Below are 19910 nucleotides of genomic sequence, written 5' to 3' on the forward strand. Positions count from 1 at the left end.
AAAAAAATTACATTGCTACATCATTTATAAAGACTCCAATAATCTGTTATGTCTGCTTCTTCTGCAGACAAAACGTTGTCTTCTCACATTGGGCGGGCAGCCATTTTGTTGACTGAACAATGATTAGACACAGTGCTTTAGCGGTATCCCTAATAGCTTCCTCTTGCTGTTTAGAAGGATCCATGGTGAATGTAAATGTAGATGTGTCTGCTGCATGAATAAGTGTAGAGGTAGAACTACCATTGGTGCAGCAGGCGCAGTGCACTGGGGCCCTTAAGGACTAAGGGATGTTTGTACTTCATGAGTCTTTACTACATGTCAAATGTACATTTAGCAGACCCTGCCACACTACATTGTCACATGCTGTAAGTGACATTGGAAGAGTAGAAGGACCAGCGCTGCAGGAACGTCCAGTGGGGAAAGGAAGACCAGTGTCCACTCCCATCACCTCAGCCTAGCCAGGGACAACAAACCTAAGGAAGGTGGCAGTCCCTCCAGGGTGGGTGATACCAGAGCCGTCTCACCCTACAATTATTTTTTAATCAGACACTCTAATACAGCACTACTGCAAGTTATACGATTTGGAGTGATGTCGATTCTGAGTCATTTCACAGGATGAATATTCTGAAACACCACCCTCCCCCTTCTACTATATTCCTAAGTAAAACTGGAATCATTTCCAGTAGGCGTGCATAGAATTAATGCATATTCACATGCGGTTTGATATCCCTCTCTGTGGCACGTTGCCCTGGGCTCCGCGGGAGGTGATTCAGCTGGAGCAGAACTAAAAATAATCATCAATAGATTATTACTATGAGGTACAGCCCTTTCCTGAATTACCCCACAGGCCTCCGCTGCTCTCTGCAGGGAAGGCACAGTGCTATCAGTACCACGCATTCCACGGTCATCTATTGATCACTATTTTTAGGTTTGCTGAAGGCACGGTAACCTTTCAATGAATGCAATGTAGCAATGCAAATGGGGTGAGTGCTGACCTCCATGTGAGTAAGATACCATCAGGGGAGAGTCACACTTGTGCTCAGCAGTCAAAACACTAAACAGTCTAGTTGTAAGGTTTACCAACATTATGATTGCCTGAGTTACTTTCTCCATATGGTGGGTAATAAAAGATAGAAGATAAAGGGCACAGAATGGAAGATGAAAGTCCTCCCGAGCCACCGTGAACATACCCCAGCCTGCCACCAACGTCACTGCTGAATGTGACAGGCGGATAAGGCAGTGGGGGCAGCGAAGCTCCGGTGTACAAACCCCGGAGCGGACATGAGTTTGTGTGTGTGTGGGGGGGGGGGGGGGGGGGCTTCCAATGTCCTGTTGTATGTTTTGCTGGGGCAGGACAAACCTGCCCTGGTAGGTTTGTCCTGCCCCAGCAAAACCCACCACTCAAGGGGTTAATGCAGGAGCTGCACTTTAACAGGGGGAGAGCCGCGGGTTGGCCACCCCTGACCTATAGCAACGAAAGCATTGTTAGCTGAAAATACACTGGGGGAAATTTACTATGATGGGATGATGCTATGGGCAACCAATCAGGATCTACTTCTCATTTATTTAGCACCTTATAAAAGATAACAGATAGTATCTGATTGGTTGGCCATAGTAACATAGTAACTCGCATCTAGGTAAATGTCCGTCACTATGGGTACTCCCCACATTCCGTCTGTCACCTCAGTGTTCTATAGTATCCACCTTATAACCTCCATTACTGAAGCAATCCCGTCAGCAGCAGGTAGGTACTACAGCACGCGTAGCTGCCACTCACCCCCACAGTCATAATGGAAACACAATTCGGCAAGTACTGTACTGTACGTTGATAGTGATATTGTCTGGTTGGCAATCAGAAGACATCACTAGCTGTGCCAGCATGGCTTCCCCCACCGCTTCATCACCCCCCTGCATGAGCAAATGTGCAGGGTCCCGTGATCGCCGTGATATTGTCCGGATTCACCTTGCTGTGGCATGTACCTGACTTTATGATCACTTTACTGAAAATGTATCCCAGCTTAGAAAGAATAAACTACTAGCCAATCAGCTTCTGCCATTTTACAGGGTGTCCTTGAAAAAGGACAAATGCTAATTGGTTGGCTCTTCATATCTCTCCAAGCTTTGCAATATGTCCCCATTTTTGGGCCTCGCTGTTTGGGGGAATCCGTGCCGTTCTCGGACAGCGAGGATTCCCCCAGAATGTTGAATACGGTGAGCGGCCATTTGTTTTCAGTGATCCCCGCCGTTTAACCCCTTTGCAGACCGCATTGAATACACCCCCTTGTCTCCTGCTTGCCCTGAATCCTACCCAGGTTAATAATACATGTGAATAGGAACTGCAATGATATACAGAGTTATGTACATTTCATATCTGTGGCTTTCATTATCTTCACTAACGTCTGCAGATATTTTATCCTACATCAAAAATGTATTTTCCATTAAGTGTGCGCCATGAAATATGTGCACAGCCATCCATAGCTCGGCCAAGGTTAGAAATCACTGCATCCCTGTGTGTGCATACTATGTAAGGGAGGGTAAACGATACCCGCGTTGCAAAAACCCTGCATGAAAAATATGGCAGGACGTGCAGAGGTGCAGACTTAGCTATAAAACATATGATAATTGACGCGTCACATCTGTAAATGTGATCCAGATTTTATTTTACAGCTTTATTAAAGCCCTATAATATAGCTAATGGCGCACCAGGCTACGGAGGAGCCACATCCCCAAACACATTTCTAATTTACAGCCCTGTGACAGGCCCAAGCTGTTGAAAAATTAAAGCGACTTTCAAGAAAGTCTCGGAGTGATAAAAGACGACTATTAACGCTATCAAAACTGTATACCTCCTGAATCAAAGCTGACATTTCATTTTAATACATTTTGCTACAAAAGCCTACTGTTTGTACTGTTAGCCGGGGAAACGAGATCCTAAGGAGGCATTTTTCACTCTCCAAACCGTATATCACCAATGGTTTTTATGGTTGCCATATTTCTTTTCTTCAAAAGTTGATCCCTTGGCATCTATTAAGCTGGAATGAGTCTTTCTGTGGGTCAGTAAGTCAGACCCGGTCATCTCCATTAACTGTATTAATTTACACTATGTCACCTTAATGACATCTTGTCACAACTACCCTTTCAAACAACAACAAATTATATCCAGAAAGTAATATAACAATTCTGAGAGGCTTTGGGCCAGATTAACGCTGAACTGCAGATTCTTTAGCTTTCACATGCTACAGGGGAGCTTAGGAAGGGGGGAAGCGATAGGAAAAGAAGTCACAACTGGCCAGCTAAGGTCATTTCCGGGTGATTTGCTTCCTGAAAGGTCATACAACTAGCAATTATTCTGCAGCCATGTTCTTTTCATTACCAATAAAGATGAGAATCAAATCTCCAGGTTTTCATTTTTTTTTTCCCTCACAAATTATTATTATTATTATTTTTCTGACCTGCATTTGTCTTTCTCATGCCTTATACCAGTGATGGCTGACCTTGGCACTCCAGATGTTGTTGAACTACACATCCTAGCATGCCCCGCTACAGTTTGCCTATTTGGCCATGGTAAAATGGATGCAGGGCATGCTGGGATGTGAAGTTCAACAACAGTTGGAGTGTCAAGGTTAGCCATCACTGCCTTATACAGTACCATTATTCTGTGGTCAGTACAAATGTTCTAATCAGCACAGAGCCAGTAGATGAATATGTAAATGCTACACTGGGGAAGAAAAATAGAGGGGGGGGGGGGGGGGGGGATTTAATAGGAAGAGAGAATTAGAAAGTGAGAGATTTGGTAAGAAATCTCCAGGTTTTTTTAAAAGCGGCAATCATTTACACCAGTGGTTCTTAAACTCAGTCCTCAGGAACCCCCCACAGTTCACGTTTTTCAGGTCACCCAACAGGTGCACTCAGTACTCACTGACACATTTTTAAATATTTACAGGTGGAGCTAATTACTACACTTGATTCTGTGAGGAGACCTGCAAAACATGCCCTGTGTGGGGTCCTGAGGACCGAGTTTGAGAACCTGTGATGTACACGGTTTGATTTTGCAGTGTAAATGATTGCCGCTTTTAAAAACCCGGAGATTTCTTACCAAATCTCTCACTTCCTGATTCTCTCATCCTATTAAATTTCCTAAAGAGTACCCTAGAGTTCTAATAATATATCCTGCACCATCAGGGGTTAAACCAAATGATATTCTGCGATTGTCCATAGGAAATGCGTCTCTTGGGTGTGAGTTATTAGGTCGACAGTGTCTAGGTTGATAGTCAGTAGGTTGACCACTGTTGGTCAACAGGCAAAAGGTTGACTATGAAATGGTTGACACTGGCTTTCACAGAATTTTGGTGTGTGTGTCAATCTATGTTGACAAAGAATTAGTGTAATGCATTCCTCACCTCTCTCTCTCTATATATATATAGTACATACACACATACATATATACATACACACACATATATTGAAGTGAGAACGTAAGTTATCACGAGCAGGGCCCTCTCTCCTCATGTGCTTTTCTGAGAATATATATATATATATATATATATATATATATATATATATATATATATATATATATATCTGCCACCCTGATAACTGTGTCAGTATGCTGTCCCCTGATGCAACGGTCTTTACTTACCATGTACTTGTCCTAAATTGCCTTGTACTGTCATTAGTTATTTTATTGTTTTTTGCTCATTTATATTTATGTATTGTTGGTGCTGCAGAACCCTTGTGGTGCCATATAAAATAAACAATAATAATAACAACATATTTATTTATTTATTATTATTATTTTCCTTTAAAGGCATACTTTATTCACATTTTGCTTCTACTTAGCATCAGGCCCAAAATGTTCTGTTTAATAATGTGAAACAAAACAAATTTATTTTTTAAACATTGGATTGTCAGTTATTTCACGAATTAAAAAAATGAATACATGTGTAAATTTGCACTGCTCTTGTTAAATCCTCTTGCTATATATTTATTAAGAGATCACCAAACTAATGGTGTGTACACACGGCAGATACTGCGGTGAGATGCGAGTCCCGACGATATATTCAACAATTCACAAATTTAATGATCAAATATTTGGACCGGAAAGTTGAAGCTCGTGTTGGTACAGTAAAAGATGTAAATCACTAACATATTATAAAATATACAAATGTTGGGAAATCCGCATACTTTTATCATCGCGGTTGGGGGAACAAAAAAAAACGTGCACGGCTTACAAAAGGAGCAATAACTGTGATTCTCTATCATGTTCATAGTGCTTGTGTTTGCTGGATTAATCTAAAGTGCATTGTTGCATAATATCCCCAGGCAAGTGAGTAAAAGCTGGGGCTGAAGAGAACGAGCCCACGTTTTAAATAGATCTTGTCATTAATGCTTTATTAATTGCCCCAGGCAATGCACCGCTCAGTGCAGTCTAGGCCATAGCAATATGACACTTTAAGGTCAAATCCAATTCCTGCTGTGTTTTATGGAGTAGACCAAATATTGAGTTAACAGCGGGAAAGCGGAATTTATTTGTTTTTCGCCTCCCTCGTACAAATATTTGACGTAAATTAAAGCAGAGATTTTAATAGAAGAGGAAAACCGTTAGCACTCAGCATCAGACGTCAATTGTTCTAAACAGCTCATTGTAGCGGGATTTGTACACTGGCCTCAGAATAGTGCATTGTACAGATGTTCCCTGCTGGAACCACTGCAGCACCAGTCATTTTATGTGGTTAAATGAAACATTTAAAATAAGCACATTATAGTACTAACAGCGACAGGGGAACAAAGTAACAAAATGGTGCCAAAATGTACGTATCCTATAGTACTGCAGATGACGTGCGCCATCTAACCATCCATATTTATCTTTCTCTCTCCTTGGAGTTAGATGCACTAAGCTTGAAAATTGATACAATGGAGAGTGATAAACCACCAGCCAATCAGCTCCTACCTGCCTTGTCACAGGCTGTGTTAAAAATGACAGGTAAGAGCTGATTGGTTGGTGGTTTATCACTCTTTATTTTATCACTTTTCATGGCTTAGTACATCTCGCCCACTATATACTATCCATCTTTTTCTGCTTAAACTACTTTACAGCAACAGACACCATACAGACGGGAATTATTGTAAATGTAATTTTACACATTTTAGGGTTAATTTCTACAAACAGTGATTTTTCAAGCCAAGTGCCAGTCTAACATGTATGCAGTGGCCTATCTATCATAGATGTAGGCTGACTCATCATGGGTGCAGTGTGCACATACAGAAGGCCCATGGGACGGGGGATATACCACAGCAGATACAGTTCTGTACCCCCTGGTCCTAGGACCGGTGCATTCCCCCCTCCCCTCCATACGGGGCTGCCGTGGGTACAGCTGTCCCGGGCCCCGGACTCTGGAAGGGCCTGGGCAGCTCATTTTACCCACAGCAACCCTCTGCTGTGTGCTGCACTTGGTCCTCAGCAGGTCCCGAAGCACAGGCTTCTAAAATGCTGGAAGCCGGTGGCCAATTAAAATGCTGCACCGGCTTTTGAGTCAATCAGAGTCCATGTACCGTTAGCCAATCAGAGCGGCTGCTGGTACACAGGCTCTCATTGGCTCACCAGTCGGTGCTGCATTTTAATTGCCCGCCGGCGTCCTGCATTGAAGCCAGGCTGTGCTTCAGGACCTGCTGAGTCGGGCTGTAAATGAACTGGTGAGGGGAGGGGGGGTCCGCTCGCTTGTGTCTTCATTCTGATTGGTTGTTTAACTTTGGTTGCACACGGAACTAGATGTGTAGGGAGAAATTAAGTTACAGCATCTTACCTAAAATAATACAATGGCATTATAAGGCATATATTGCAAATATAATCTCATTGTATGGCTGATTAAATAATTCACAGAAAGTTATTTTATCCTCACCTTTACATCAGATGTGTCTCTTTGGCTGTTCCTCCATGATCTCGCCACAGCGGAGAATGTTCGGTCCGGGTGATCAAACTTTTCCTCATTGATATTGAGAAAGAATGTTGTGAAGGGTTCCTAGGGAAGGACACATGAACAGAATATTACAGAACGCGGTGCTAATTAAGCATCACACTATAGAATTATAGAATTGAGATCAACAATAAAGTGTAATAATTGGAAGTAGTAGCAGTTACCCACAAACTACTAGTATAAATGTATACTCTTATAATTTACCAGTTTACCATAAACGGAGACCGCGGTGCTATTCATGGAAATACAATTTATTAGTTTGGAACCAGTAATGTCGGAACTTGATTCCTATATAAATGAGAAATCATGGGGTACTGGCTGATCCCACAAACACACACTTTCTGTACCTGAGAATGTTTTACACACTTTCTCCTGTAGTACAGTGCGATGGATTTCTATTCTAGCTCAATCTTACCAGGCAAAAGCTACAAACACACAAATGATGTTAAAGCTGTTGTACTTCTCCACAGCATGGTTACATCCACAGCTGGTGGTAGATTATACCAGCATGCTGCCAGAATGATCTGCTTACACCGCTTTTAAATAAATCATATTTACTTTAACATGCACAGTTGGCAATAGGCAAGTGATAACTTACAGTAGGACCCATATACACAGGCAAAATAAAACATATATATATATTTTTACTTTGGGAACGCTAAGCCCTAACGGACTCAACGAATCGCTGGGGTTAAATTGCTTTTTATAAAAATGTATGATGCTTTATCTGTACGCTTACAGTATCTGCTCTTCTCTTGTGTATATTCCTTTTTGTATTGATTATATGTATTCATTACGCTTATGTTTTTTTTGACAGTCAGCTGTATGTATTTTGTTTGGGTGACGGGACACTGTGGTGACGTCATCAGTCTGTGCGGCCGTGGGCGGAGGGAGTCGCGGCGCACAGGATCGTGTGGTGAAGGTGTTTGAGCACATATATGCGTGAGTTATACTTTGTTATTTCTTATGTCCTGATGAAAATGGGGATACCCCATTGAAACGTTGACAAACCATTGGACTGGTTTCCGTGTGATTATTTATGCTGGAGTGCCGCCGCATCGTTCCATGTCAGAGACGCCAGCAGCTGTAGCTCAGCGTCTTATACACGGCAGGCAACAAGCGCAGTATACAACGTTTGGAAGTGCCGGTATCACGTATCGTGTTGCATTGAAAAGACCCACTTGTTTGTTTGTGGGGCTCATTGGATACAAGGCACACCGGATCATATCTGTGTGAGACAGACTTCATCATCTCATTATTGGGTGGTCAGTATTCAATATAGTGACACCTATTTGTTTTCTTTGACTGTCCGGGTACATTTTACCTTACATATTTGTGATCTCATGATGGAAACCACATTTGAAAGAGTAGTGTTGGATGCGGCTGATGTGCATTCCTACTCAGACAGCGAAGCTAATAATATCATCTTAAGAGACAAAATCCTTGCTTCCACTGATAACTTATCTGCAACTGATGTTTTCCATGAAATCATGCGCCTTAAAAGACGTGAACTTGATTTTTATTTCCATGCAGCCACTCTATCTGAGTATTTCACTGAAAAAAAGATACCCAGGGGGTTCCGGGTCAGTAACATACCGACCATCGGCAGGCATAGCGTCCCTTTTTGCAAGAAGTGGTGCGCTATTTTAAACAAATGTTCTTATGATTTATTGCTCCTTGTGGTGGAAGAATCTACAAGAGAAATGAACGCCACAAAGGTTAAACTTGCCGAATATGAATCTTTACACAAACAAACCCTGGAGGCTGATACCACTGATAAGTGGTTAGAGAAGATTCAGACTCAAATTGACAACTACAGACGTGATATCATCAAGTACAAGAAAGAAAAGTTTCAGAAAGTAAAATCTGACTATGAAACCAATAACGTCTATGGTTGGCTCACTGGAAATACACATTCTGGCAATCGATTTAAAAACAGGCGGCGCTTTAGACGGGGTCCTCAGTCAGACTCCTCTAATGATACAGCCAACTCCGCCAGCGACCATGATCAACGCGGCAAACGCACACAAAGGAATAAATTTATCCCTTTAGCCGTGCGTACCCGTGCCCAAAGAGGTCGAAACCCTGTCGCAGAGGAGGCCAGTGGAAGCGGATCACAGGTGGGCAAACCGCCAACCAGCAAGAGGTAGTATTCAACCTCTCCTCGACCCCACTTTCAACGTTGGAATATGAAGTACTACAGAAAGGCTTGAATTTTGTGCCCACTACTTATCATGATCCATTTTTATGGAAAACTGAAACCTATAAACTCCACCGACAACTTAAATTACAGGAATACTTTGGTTCAAAAACATTGGTACCATCTGAGGAGGCATTACCATCTGAACTACAAAAGCTGGCACCAAGATCGACATTTGATCCTATTTCTAACAATTCTTCAATCAAATCTTTTGTTAGACTGGTTGATGTTTCTACTAAGGACTCTTTTCTGGATAGAACTAAAATTCATTCCAACCTTAATAAATCACAGTTTGATGCTTTGTCGGCTCTCAGTGCTAGACGGGATATCATTATACGCGCCGCTGATAAGGGCGGCGCGATTGTTGTTCAGAATCTTACCGATTACAAAGCAGAGATTAAACGACAACTCTCTGATTCCTCGACATACCAGTTGTTGCGATCTGATCCTACCAACATCTTTAAGAGAGAGCTAGACAAGTATACACTGGCGGCAGTGCAGTCAGGGGTTATTAACAACAAAACTAGGAATGTTTTAACGTGTGAATTTCCTAAAACGCCCCTGCTGTACACATTGCCCAAAATACACAAAAGTTTGGAGAATCCCCCTGGCAGACCAATAATTTCTGCCAGGGGTTCGATTTTCCAACCTGTTTCTGCTTATCTCGATGTGTATTTACAACCTGTTGTCCAGAACTCACCATTCTCCTTGCAGGATACCACCGCATTACTCAATGCACTGCAGAAACTCACCGATATTCCTGATGAGTGTATTCTATGCAGTATCGATGTAAATGCCCTTTACACCAGCATTCCCCACCAACAGGGCATCATTGCCACCAAGAATTTGATTTTGATGGATAGGCTATACTCTGGCCCCGATGTTGGCTTTTTTTGTGACCTTCTAGAGATGGTGCTCACGAAAAATTATTTTTATTTTGATGGGCAGTACTTCCTCCAAGTCTCTGGGTGTGCGATGGGGTCCTCAGTGGCTCCATCGTATGCCAATGCTTACATGATGGCAATTGAGAATGATATTTTTTTCAGTGATCCACTAATTAGTAACAGCGTAGTTTACTACGCTCGTTATATCGACGATATGATCCTCATTTGGAAGGGTTCATTGTCATCTTTAAATAAATCGAGAAAAGGAAAGGAGATGTCTCTATGTGGTGCACCTCAAGATACAAATTTATTTAAAATATAGCCTTTATTTCATTTATATAAAAAACAAACAACGGTGCGAAATATTGACAACAAGTAACAGACATAAAACACGGACAGTGTGATAAAAAAGGATAAATGTTTTATCCTTATACAGTGTGGCCGAATTCCCCTACTGACCCCTTATAGATATGTATGGGTGCTGCTGTGGCACTGCTGGCAGACAAATGGACAATTGAATATAAGAGTGCTCGACACTTCTGTTTCCAAAGTCTGTCAGCCACTATTGGTGTCCTTACTGGCTTGTCCGCTGCTGTCCCATATATAATGGTTTATTGCTCAGCCCAAAAGTAAAGTGGTGCTCCTCGAATCCCACCAGAATCTGGTGGATCGGGATGTGATATTGGTATCACTCCCTAATCCTGCTGAGGGGAGGACAGCACAATCAAATTACGTGAGTGGTATAATGTTTGGTAACACCAATATGAATGTCGCTGTGACCACTCGATTTAATGTGTGTGGGGGCTGGGCGCCTACCCGGTAAGTGAGAGTTGGCCAGAACTGCCACTCCTGTGCCAATCTCTCACTGCAGCCGGGAGGTCTGTATGGAGGCAGCGGCTGAGCAGAACGGAACTGTGCAGGCAGGCAGCGTGTGAATAACACTGCTGTCTGTCTCCCGTCTGCTCCTGAGAAGTAACACAGAGCTACGCGGGCAGCGGCGTGTGGATAGCAGCGCCGTCTGTCTCACGCTAGCTGTGTGATAAGGAAAGCGGCGGTGCAGACGTCTTTACACCGCAGCTTCAGGCGGGCGTGCGATCCCAGTGGAAACTGGCGTACGCTCGCCCTGGTATCGGCAGCCAAGACACAGGTAAATATAACAATATAAGTGGGGAGGGGAAAAGGGAGTCAAACACACTGATTTTCTAGGTCAGTGTACACTTCGCAGAACGGAGCTTCATCAGGACCAGCCTGGCAAACCTCCGGAAGCTCCTTATATACCTGTAGTAGGTTAATTACTCAACACAGGTGTGTCTGAATGGGTGTGTCCAGGTACCTGCTCCCTGTCACTCACCCTCTGTGTAGGGGTGTGGTAAATCTGACTTGGTACGATTCTGGACTTCATAATGCGGATCCTGTGCTATGAGAGTAGAAATGCCGCATCAGAAATTTTCTGAGGACATGCATATATTCATACCGCACAGGAAAAAGGAAAAATGGAAAAATAATATTATGGAAATAAAGATAAAGTAAAATCTAATAAGATTATAAAGAGAGAAAAACACATATGAGAGTGTGATTCATATAGGTCTACAACCTGATATTTGATATAAAGTTACGTGACCGCACTGGGTATGGGACTGACATATATATGTGATACCCGCCTGTGGAGATTTAATAGAAGTATTGCAGGGTGTCATAATGTAATGTAATGTCATCTTTAAATAATCTTATCACTAATCACAATGCCAGTAATAGCCCCATTAAACTTACATGCACCACCTCGGAAAGTCAAATTGTTTTTTGGATGTACGCATCACTCTGGCCAATGGCAAATTGAGTACATCTTTATTCGTTAAACCCACTGATAGCAACATGCTGCTTTCCCCGGTGAGTTTTCATCCTCCTTCAGTAATGAAGGGGCTCCCATACTCGCAAATGTTGCGGGTACGGAGGATTTGCAGCGATGACAGTGATCTAGAAGTCCAACTTGATAAAATGATTGTGAAATTTTTGGAAAGGGGTTACAATCGGAATGACCTGTTAGTGAGTAAGGATAAAGTTCTGGCCATCCCACGTGCTAAAACCCTTAAACGCAAATCTAAGAAAAAGAATATCAACCGCATCTTTTGGCCCAACCAATACAATACAGCAAGCAATGAAGCTCGATCGGCCGTCAAATCATACTGGCCGATTATTGCCACTGACAGGGATCTTGCGATCCTGCCACATAAAAAACTGGTAACGAGCTATTCTCGTGGCCGTAATTTAAAAGATATGTTGGTACATAGTGACATCACTAATTTTGATAAACAGTCCCCCAATACATTTTTTGGTTTACCTAAACTTGGTTGTGTGAAATGTACTGGCTGCGTGACTTGCAGCTACATGTGGGTTGGGGACTCCATTAAACATCCGCGTACTGATAAGACCTTTAAAATTAAACATCGTTTAACATGTTCAACTCAGTATGTTGTATATGTTTTGGTATGTCCGTGCGACAAATATTATGTCGGCAAAACAGACTGCCAATTTAAAGTTCGTATGGCCCAGCATAGACAGGCGATCCGTGCTGCTGTACTGAAAGGTACCAGTGAGCAGCCGGTGGCCCGTCACTATGCAACTATGGGTCATTCCCCTACAGCTATGAAACACAAAATTATCGACCATATTCCACCTCTTCAGCGGGGAGGTAATAGATCCAAATTGCTACTCCAACGAGAGGCAAGATGGATTTTTACTTTGGGAACGCTAAGCCCTAACGGACTCAACGAATCGCTGGGGTTAAATTGCTTTTTATAAAAATGTATGATGCTTTATCTGTACGCTTACAGTATCTGCTCTTCTCTTGTGTATATTCCTTTTTGTATTGATTATATGTATTCATTACGCTTATGTTTTTTTTGACAGTCAGCTGTATGTATTTTGTTTGGGTGACGGGACACTGTGGTGCGGCGGAGGGAGTCGCGGCGCACAGAATCGTGTGGTGAAGGTGTTTGAGCACATATATGGGTGAGTTATACTTTGTTATTTCTTATGTCCTGATGAAAATGGGGATACCCCATTGAAACGTTGACAAACCATTGGACTGGTTTCCGTGTGATTATTTATGCTTGAGTGCCGTCGCATCGTTCCATGTCAGAGACGCCAGCAGCTGTAGCTCAGCGTCTTATACACGGCAGGCAACAAGCGCAGTATACAACGTTTGGAAGTGCCGGTATCACGTATCGTGTTATATATATATATATATATATATATATATATATATATATATATATATAGTGTATTAAATCAAATCCATGGCCCAGAACATCATAGATTTGGTTTAATATACTTTATTGATTTAAAAGTCTCCGAGTGCCGTCTGCTATTTTCCTGCCTGTTTGTGATACATTTACGGAGGGCACCGGGGAGCCAATGGAGAGTGTGGGTCATTGCCGATCCACAAAGGAACTATATATATATATATATATATATATATATATATATATATATATATACACACATACATACATACATACATATGGTACTTGTGTATTTGCAGGGCGCCCAATTTACATACGTACGGCACCGTAGGAAAATCGCATTGCATTGCAGGCAATTTTGCTGTGCAATGCGATTTTTCATTGTATAAGCACCCATGCCATGAGATGTGATGGTACTTAATTTTAAAAGCACCCATGCACACCCCCACTATCTAAGTCACCCCGAAGCGTGGCGAGCGCACGCGGTTACGCGTCCTCCCGACCTTTTCATACCCCCACTATCCATGTCTGCGTGGAGTTGATTTTCTAAAGTGTGGCGAGCGCAGCGAGCCACTGAGCCTGAAGCGTGGTGAGCGCAGCGTGCCCCGCGTGGGGACGCAGATTACTTTACATGGATTCCGCGTCCGCTCGTCTTATATATATGTGTGTGTGTGTGTGTGTTGCAGCCTTTGGGGCTTTTCTTGATAAAGAAGGCCCCTAATACTTCTTTATTATTCTTTATCTAATACTTGCACATCTCCTGGGGGAAATTTACTAAGATGTGAATTCTACTACTGTGATGTTGCTATGGGCAACCAATCAGAATCTACTTCTTATTTATTTAGCACCCTCTTAAAGATAGTAGACAGGATGTGATTGGTTGCCCATAGCAACATCATATGTGAAGTAGAATTCACATCTTAGTAAATTCCCCCCACTGTCTCTTGTGGAAAGCTATAATTGATGGATGCTCCAGTTGATCATTTATTGCTTATTCTCTGGTGGATCTGTTTTGACAATCCTTCCAAGAAAAAACATCGTTTCCATAGAGCCAGAATTTCCAAACACCTTTTCAAGCACATCCTTGTTACATCAGGTGGCGTGGCCGTCAATGCCGCATCATTACCCTGCTTGCAAACACTTCATTACTCCTAAAATCTCTTCACATATCATTTTGCAAAGTAGACTCTGTGCACACTCCTCTGAGTTAATTTATTTGTACATTTGTCCTGTCAGTGTCGCCCATTCTGGTGTAAAATATGAAGAGATGGGTAGTTACCAGGCTATGCCTGCCTTCATACATTACCCTGTGAGGCAGCACCGCCATGGAAATTATTTTGCTCTGTATCACACAGTAAAATAACCAACAGCCACAAATAGCCTTTAGTCTGAGGAGAACTTTCAGGAGCCTCTAAAAACCCAAATCCGAATGACACAACTTCTACATCATAGTCTAGTGTGTAAACACCAACATGTGCGATGTTTGTGCAGTGCAGGCTGAAGATATTTTGAGCGACACCGTGCTTCTGGATTTCGCCACCGAATGATATATGGTGCGATCGTTTAAATATTGGGTTTAGCGCACACAATGGATATATATAGGCAACTGGTCAATTTTAACGTACAGGCAAAATTACCATTTCATTTTGTAGTAAGACATGGCGTTGCTATACAGCAAGCACGGATATAAAACAGCATTAAACACATGAACCAATACACGTTACACTAGGTGTAAAACACAGAACACAAATAAGTACAGATTTCATCCAAAAACATTTTATTCACTAAATTGTACGTGTTCCATCTTTTTGAACTATAAAACAACTGATGGGATGTAACGGAGTCCGGGTTTGCCTCAGGTACGTGAGGCCGGCCAAACTAGGATGGTTTTTCACATAATACATCATTTAAAAGGCATATTGGGAATCATATGGAACTGGGAGATTATTTGTTCACTACATACTTAGGACACGCGGGCATGTACTGAGGCTCGAGGAAAATAAATTCCATACTGAATTAAGAGGAGGATTCTTTACCATTAGAGCAGTAACATTCTGGAACTCATTGCCGGTGGAGGTGATTACAGCAACTACTGTTATTGAATTTAAATAAAAACTAGATGCATTGTTGAACTCGATAGACTAACGTCTTTTTCTTTAATTACTATGTTACTATATAAACCGTGCCTTGGTAATGATCGCCGTTTATAAAAAAATGTCTAAGTTCGCCCGGCATCACAATACAGATGTGTCAACTAGCCCCAATACACCATGTAGCATGAAACGGCTGGTGCGACTGAGTCATGTCGAGCGGTTTAGAGTAGTGACTTTTTTATATTACAGTCCTATTCATACTGTAGATGCAGCGATACACCACTCAATGTGTACCAGGGACGCTGGGCTGCGAACATAACCGCACAGGAATCAGTTTGCAATAAGTACTAATTCACATATACAGCACAACACAACTTGGCGTGAAAAAGCTTCATCTGCTGCATGGTAGCACCACCACAAATACAGACTCATACGCACACAGATGTACAAGTGTCAATTTAATCAGTACATTCAGATCTGTCGCATCACATTGCAACTCAGATTTATATTCAACAAGCTGGGCCACATTATTTTTTATTATGCCTTTTTTGAAATGACTGTTTGCTTTCCTCTTAAAGTACCCTGACAGGCCAGGAGAAGTACTACACTTTATGGACTTATTTTTCTAACCTCGGTGTATAACACTATATGATCCACAAATTTACAGCTGCAGCATTTTCCCTGCATTAGTCCAATGAAAATATGACATAAAGTACCACTAATGTAAGCACATCCATCTTATGTATAGCATAAGGAATGGGCAGATAAGTGGACGCTTCTGTACACATGGCAGTGATGTGGCTTGGGTACAATGCTTTTCTTGGCCTCCGCTCTGAATTGGTAATGAGCTTAGGGCTGCCTTGTTTCCCCTTGGGGCCTTAATAACCTATATCCCATACAAACAAACTTTTATTAGGGGCTTGGGCATTATTTTTCTTAGGGAACATTTGGATAGAGTTACAAGAGAACGTGGGAAAGCTGGAAGGCCATGTATATGATCGCCTTGTCCAGTAACAGAGGGTTACAGTCCTAGGGATAGCGCATGTTGTTCATACTACATAGGAACAAGCTGGGCCACTCACTGTTAACACAATAATGTCACATCTAATGATTGGTCACTTTCCCTTATGCCCGCAGTGCATGGGTGTGGTGTAATAGATCTACAATAGGTAGACAGTGAACGGGTCGACAACATATGGTCAATATGAATTAATTTGTCAGATAAATGGTAAACACAAAAAATGGTGCCGCTGTTTGTTTCATTGCTAATGTTATATATATATATATATATATATATATATATATATAAACATACACTGTATGCAATAATGGATGACAATGCAGGAGGCTCACAGCTAATTTAAATAACACATTTCTTAGTAGTATAGTTAGGTTAGTTAGGTTGCCTACATATATATCATTAAATCACCTGTGAGTCTCCTTAAATGTTATTCATTATAGTAATTAATATATATATTATATACACGCTATAGGGATTAGTTCCCTATAGTATATATGGATGAAGACTATACGCAACAGCACCAGCAGCTGTTTAATCATTGCTGCATACTAGGGCGGAACCGTAAGGCAGAACAACTGTGGAGGTGGGGGCCACTTGCTTGCGTTGCCTCCAGCCCCTGGTGATGGATACACCAAGTATAAGGCCTCTTACAGCTGTGTGGGAACTGGTAAAATAGTAGAGTTTCTTCATTTACAGGTGTTAGTCATTTGTACGAACTCTGCTCTCAGCCCTGCGGTCACAGGATTCTTGGTATTAACCACAGTTGATGCAAATGAAAACTTTCTTACATATACGTGTCACTCAAATAAGTATTGCTCGGAATATTTTACATTTTCAAGTCAATATGGAATTTGATTTCACTGATAACATTTCAGATTTTGTGAAACGAGCAAACATCTGACAAGTTAATGGAATTAGCAATTAGTCACTAAACAGTCTCTTTGCGGTAGAACGCACGCCAGTCGCGGAGGTGGAGATGTACACAGATGATATCTGCTGTCAGTCATTTCCGTAAGGAACGTAACAAAGATGGACCTCGGTGTGGCAAGATCTCAGTTAGGCCCAAGATAGATCCACTTTAATCTGAGCTATAGTTCTTCAGATATTCCAGTATTACACTACAGAGTAATTTCCTTTCAGCACAGGTGGATTTTGGTTGAATATTTTTGAAAAATATTTCAACTTTTTTTTTTTTTTTTTACCAGGGATCAAGTCCCCTTATTCAGGATCCTGATAATGGGGAATTGATCCCTGAAACGTTGAATAAATGACGGCGAGGGAGAGCTGGAAGTGGATGCAGTGGAGGGAGCCGCTGCGCTGGTCCCGCTTGTGCATATGTAATGAGTGGGACCAGTGTGCAGTAAATATATAATGAGTGTCTCCCCCTGCTGATGTCATGTGTAAAAAAAAAAATAATATATTTTTTTAAAATAAGTATATATTCATGTGCTGCAAGCACATGAATCCAAATAGCATGCCCCTTCACATATTAGAATTACTGATTTTTTTTACACCAAACCCCCCCCCCCCCCCCAAAAAAAAATATATATATTTTAAAAGAACACATTCCAGTTCACCTTAAAAAGATGTCTATTGCAAAACAGTGAATCATGGCGAAAATCATGCTGAAAGCAGTTCTCCATTCTAGCAGTGAATACACTCTCGGCGAATCACAGTGAAAACCCCACTGAAATACACCAGCGAATTGCAGCGAGCATGAAATGGAGAACTGGCCGGCAGCGAACAGTGGACATTGAATAGGGCGAATCAGATTTTCAGTGAAAAAGATTCACCACAAGGAGTGAAAACAGCCCGATTCGGCAAAAAAAAACAACAAAAAAAAAAAACAAGGTGAATCGGGAGCAGTGAATCGGGGGCTCTGAGTGCTGCCTTATTGGAGACTGACTAATAGTGCTCCTTGTAGGAATAACTTTTCTTTGTTTTTTTCAAGTTGTATACATATTCCAGGGTGCACCCCGCCCATTATAAACATGCGCCCAAGTTTAACCCTTCTTATCTTATAACCTGGGTGAAATTGCTGGGTTGTTGACCCGGGTTATAAGGTTTGGTGCTTTCCTACCAAACCTTAACCCGGCAACAATCCGGGTTTAAAGTGCATTATGAAAGGGGTATTACTTGCATATTCTGAATGTAGACATGGACAGGAGGTCAATATATCAACTGTCGTCATTAGCATAATGTTGAGAGTAGACATGTTGACCTTGTGGTTTTTCGTTAGTATAATAATAACCCTAACCATAGCCTAACCCTAACAGTAATAAACAACTGACTGTCAACATTCTGTCATTGTTAATATTCTTCCCATGTCAACATTTTGAATACAGACATTTTAGTGTTGACACTCTGTCAAGGTCAACATTCTAAACATACACTGTGCCAGTTCGATAACATAACATGCATACTTACAATGCGAACTAGCCAGCACAACGTATAGGTGGATGCGGAGTAATGTGTGTTATAATGGTAGGGTGGCGTCTGGTCATCTTCCCACGTCTCATAGCGCTCTGCATAAAACACTGCTCTCTTTGGATTCAAAGCACCGATAGGCTAGAAAACAGGTACAAAAATTACAGGGTTAATATTCGTTTTGGCGGTGTAGGACGCTTTTATCGTCTGCTCCAAAAACATACGGCAATCACTCAGTCACGTACGTACGCTGGTTCCCCAACAAAGGTGTAACTTTCATACAGAAACATTTCTTGAATGTTGCGAGGCAGTAGGAGAAAGGCGGTATCTGATTTCACCGATAACTCTTTAGATGCTGTCAAACGAATGCTGACACCTGACAGCCTAATGAATTTACATTAAACAGCAGCTTTCACTAATAGTTGTAGAATATGTAAAAATACTGCAGCAGCCTCCTCTATCGGGATCAGCAGAAAACGTGGTGCATTTAAGTGTTGACATACACATGTCACATTCCAGCAAGCTAAGTGACAACTTGATTTGCTTCTCACGTTGTTCTTGAGAAAGAACCCGTACTAAGCTATGTATGGGTACACAGTACAATGTATATGGAAACGCTGATCACCTGCTGACACAAACACAGCTGAGTGCGCTATTACTACAGTCACAACTGCTTGGTTCATTTATGCTCATATTGCTATTGTGGAGGGTTGTTCTGAACAGCAGTTTCTTCATCCAGTATGATATTTAAAGAGTTGTATCAGCAAAAAAAACCACAACAACGCTACCATTGAAACATTATTTTAGATGCTCAATAAACTAGAAATAAATCGTTCCAGGACTGACAGCAGAAAACATTTACTTGAGGTGATCACATACAATGCATTTCTATCGAGTTCTTGTCAAGTGGTTAAAAAAAAAAAAAACAACACAAAACAAAGGGAGGATTAGTGCTGGGAAATAAGAGCCTCTAACCGGGTTAGTTGCCCCAAGCCTGAATTTCTCAGACCGGCCTGGAGAAAGTGTGTGCAGAGACGGCCTTCAGACCAAATCAATACGTCTCCTGAAG

At 41.8% G+C, this 19910-nt stretch overlaps 1 protein-coding gene across 8 annotated transcripts in view; it reads right to left on the reverse strand.

The window, feature by feature from the left end:
• The window catches only part of NBEA (neurobeachin), a 564577-nt gene that overhangs the window by 54154 nt on the left and 490513 nt on the right, over positions 1-19910 (reverse strand). For all 8 annotated transcript variants that reach the window (XM_083169798.1, XM_083169794.1, XM_083169792.1 and 5 more), the window contains 2 exons: positions 18842-18982; positions 6900-7019 (listed from right to left, as the gene is read on the reverse strand). In XM_083169798.1, the coding sequence (XP_083025924.1) occupies positions 6900-7019; positions 18842-18982 (261 nt within the window). The remainder of the gene's footprint in view (positions 1-6899; positions 7020-18841; positions 18983-19910) is intronic.

This window comes from Crinia signifera, chromosome 2 (assembly GCF_055691185.1).
Source record: "Crinia signifera chromosome 2, ASM5569118v1, whole genome shotgun sequence".
Lineage (NCBI taxonomy): Eukaryota > Metazoa > Chordata > Amphibia > Anura > Myobatrachidae > Crinia > Crinia signifera.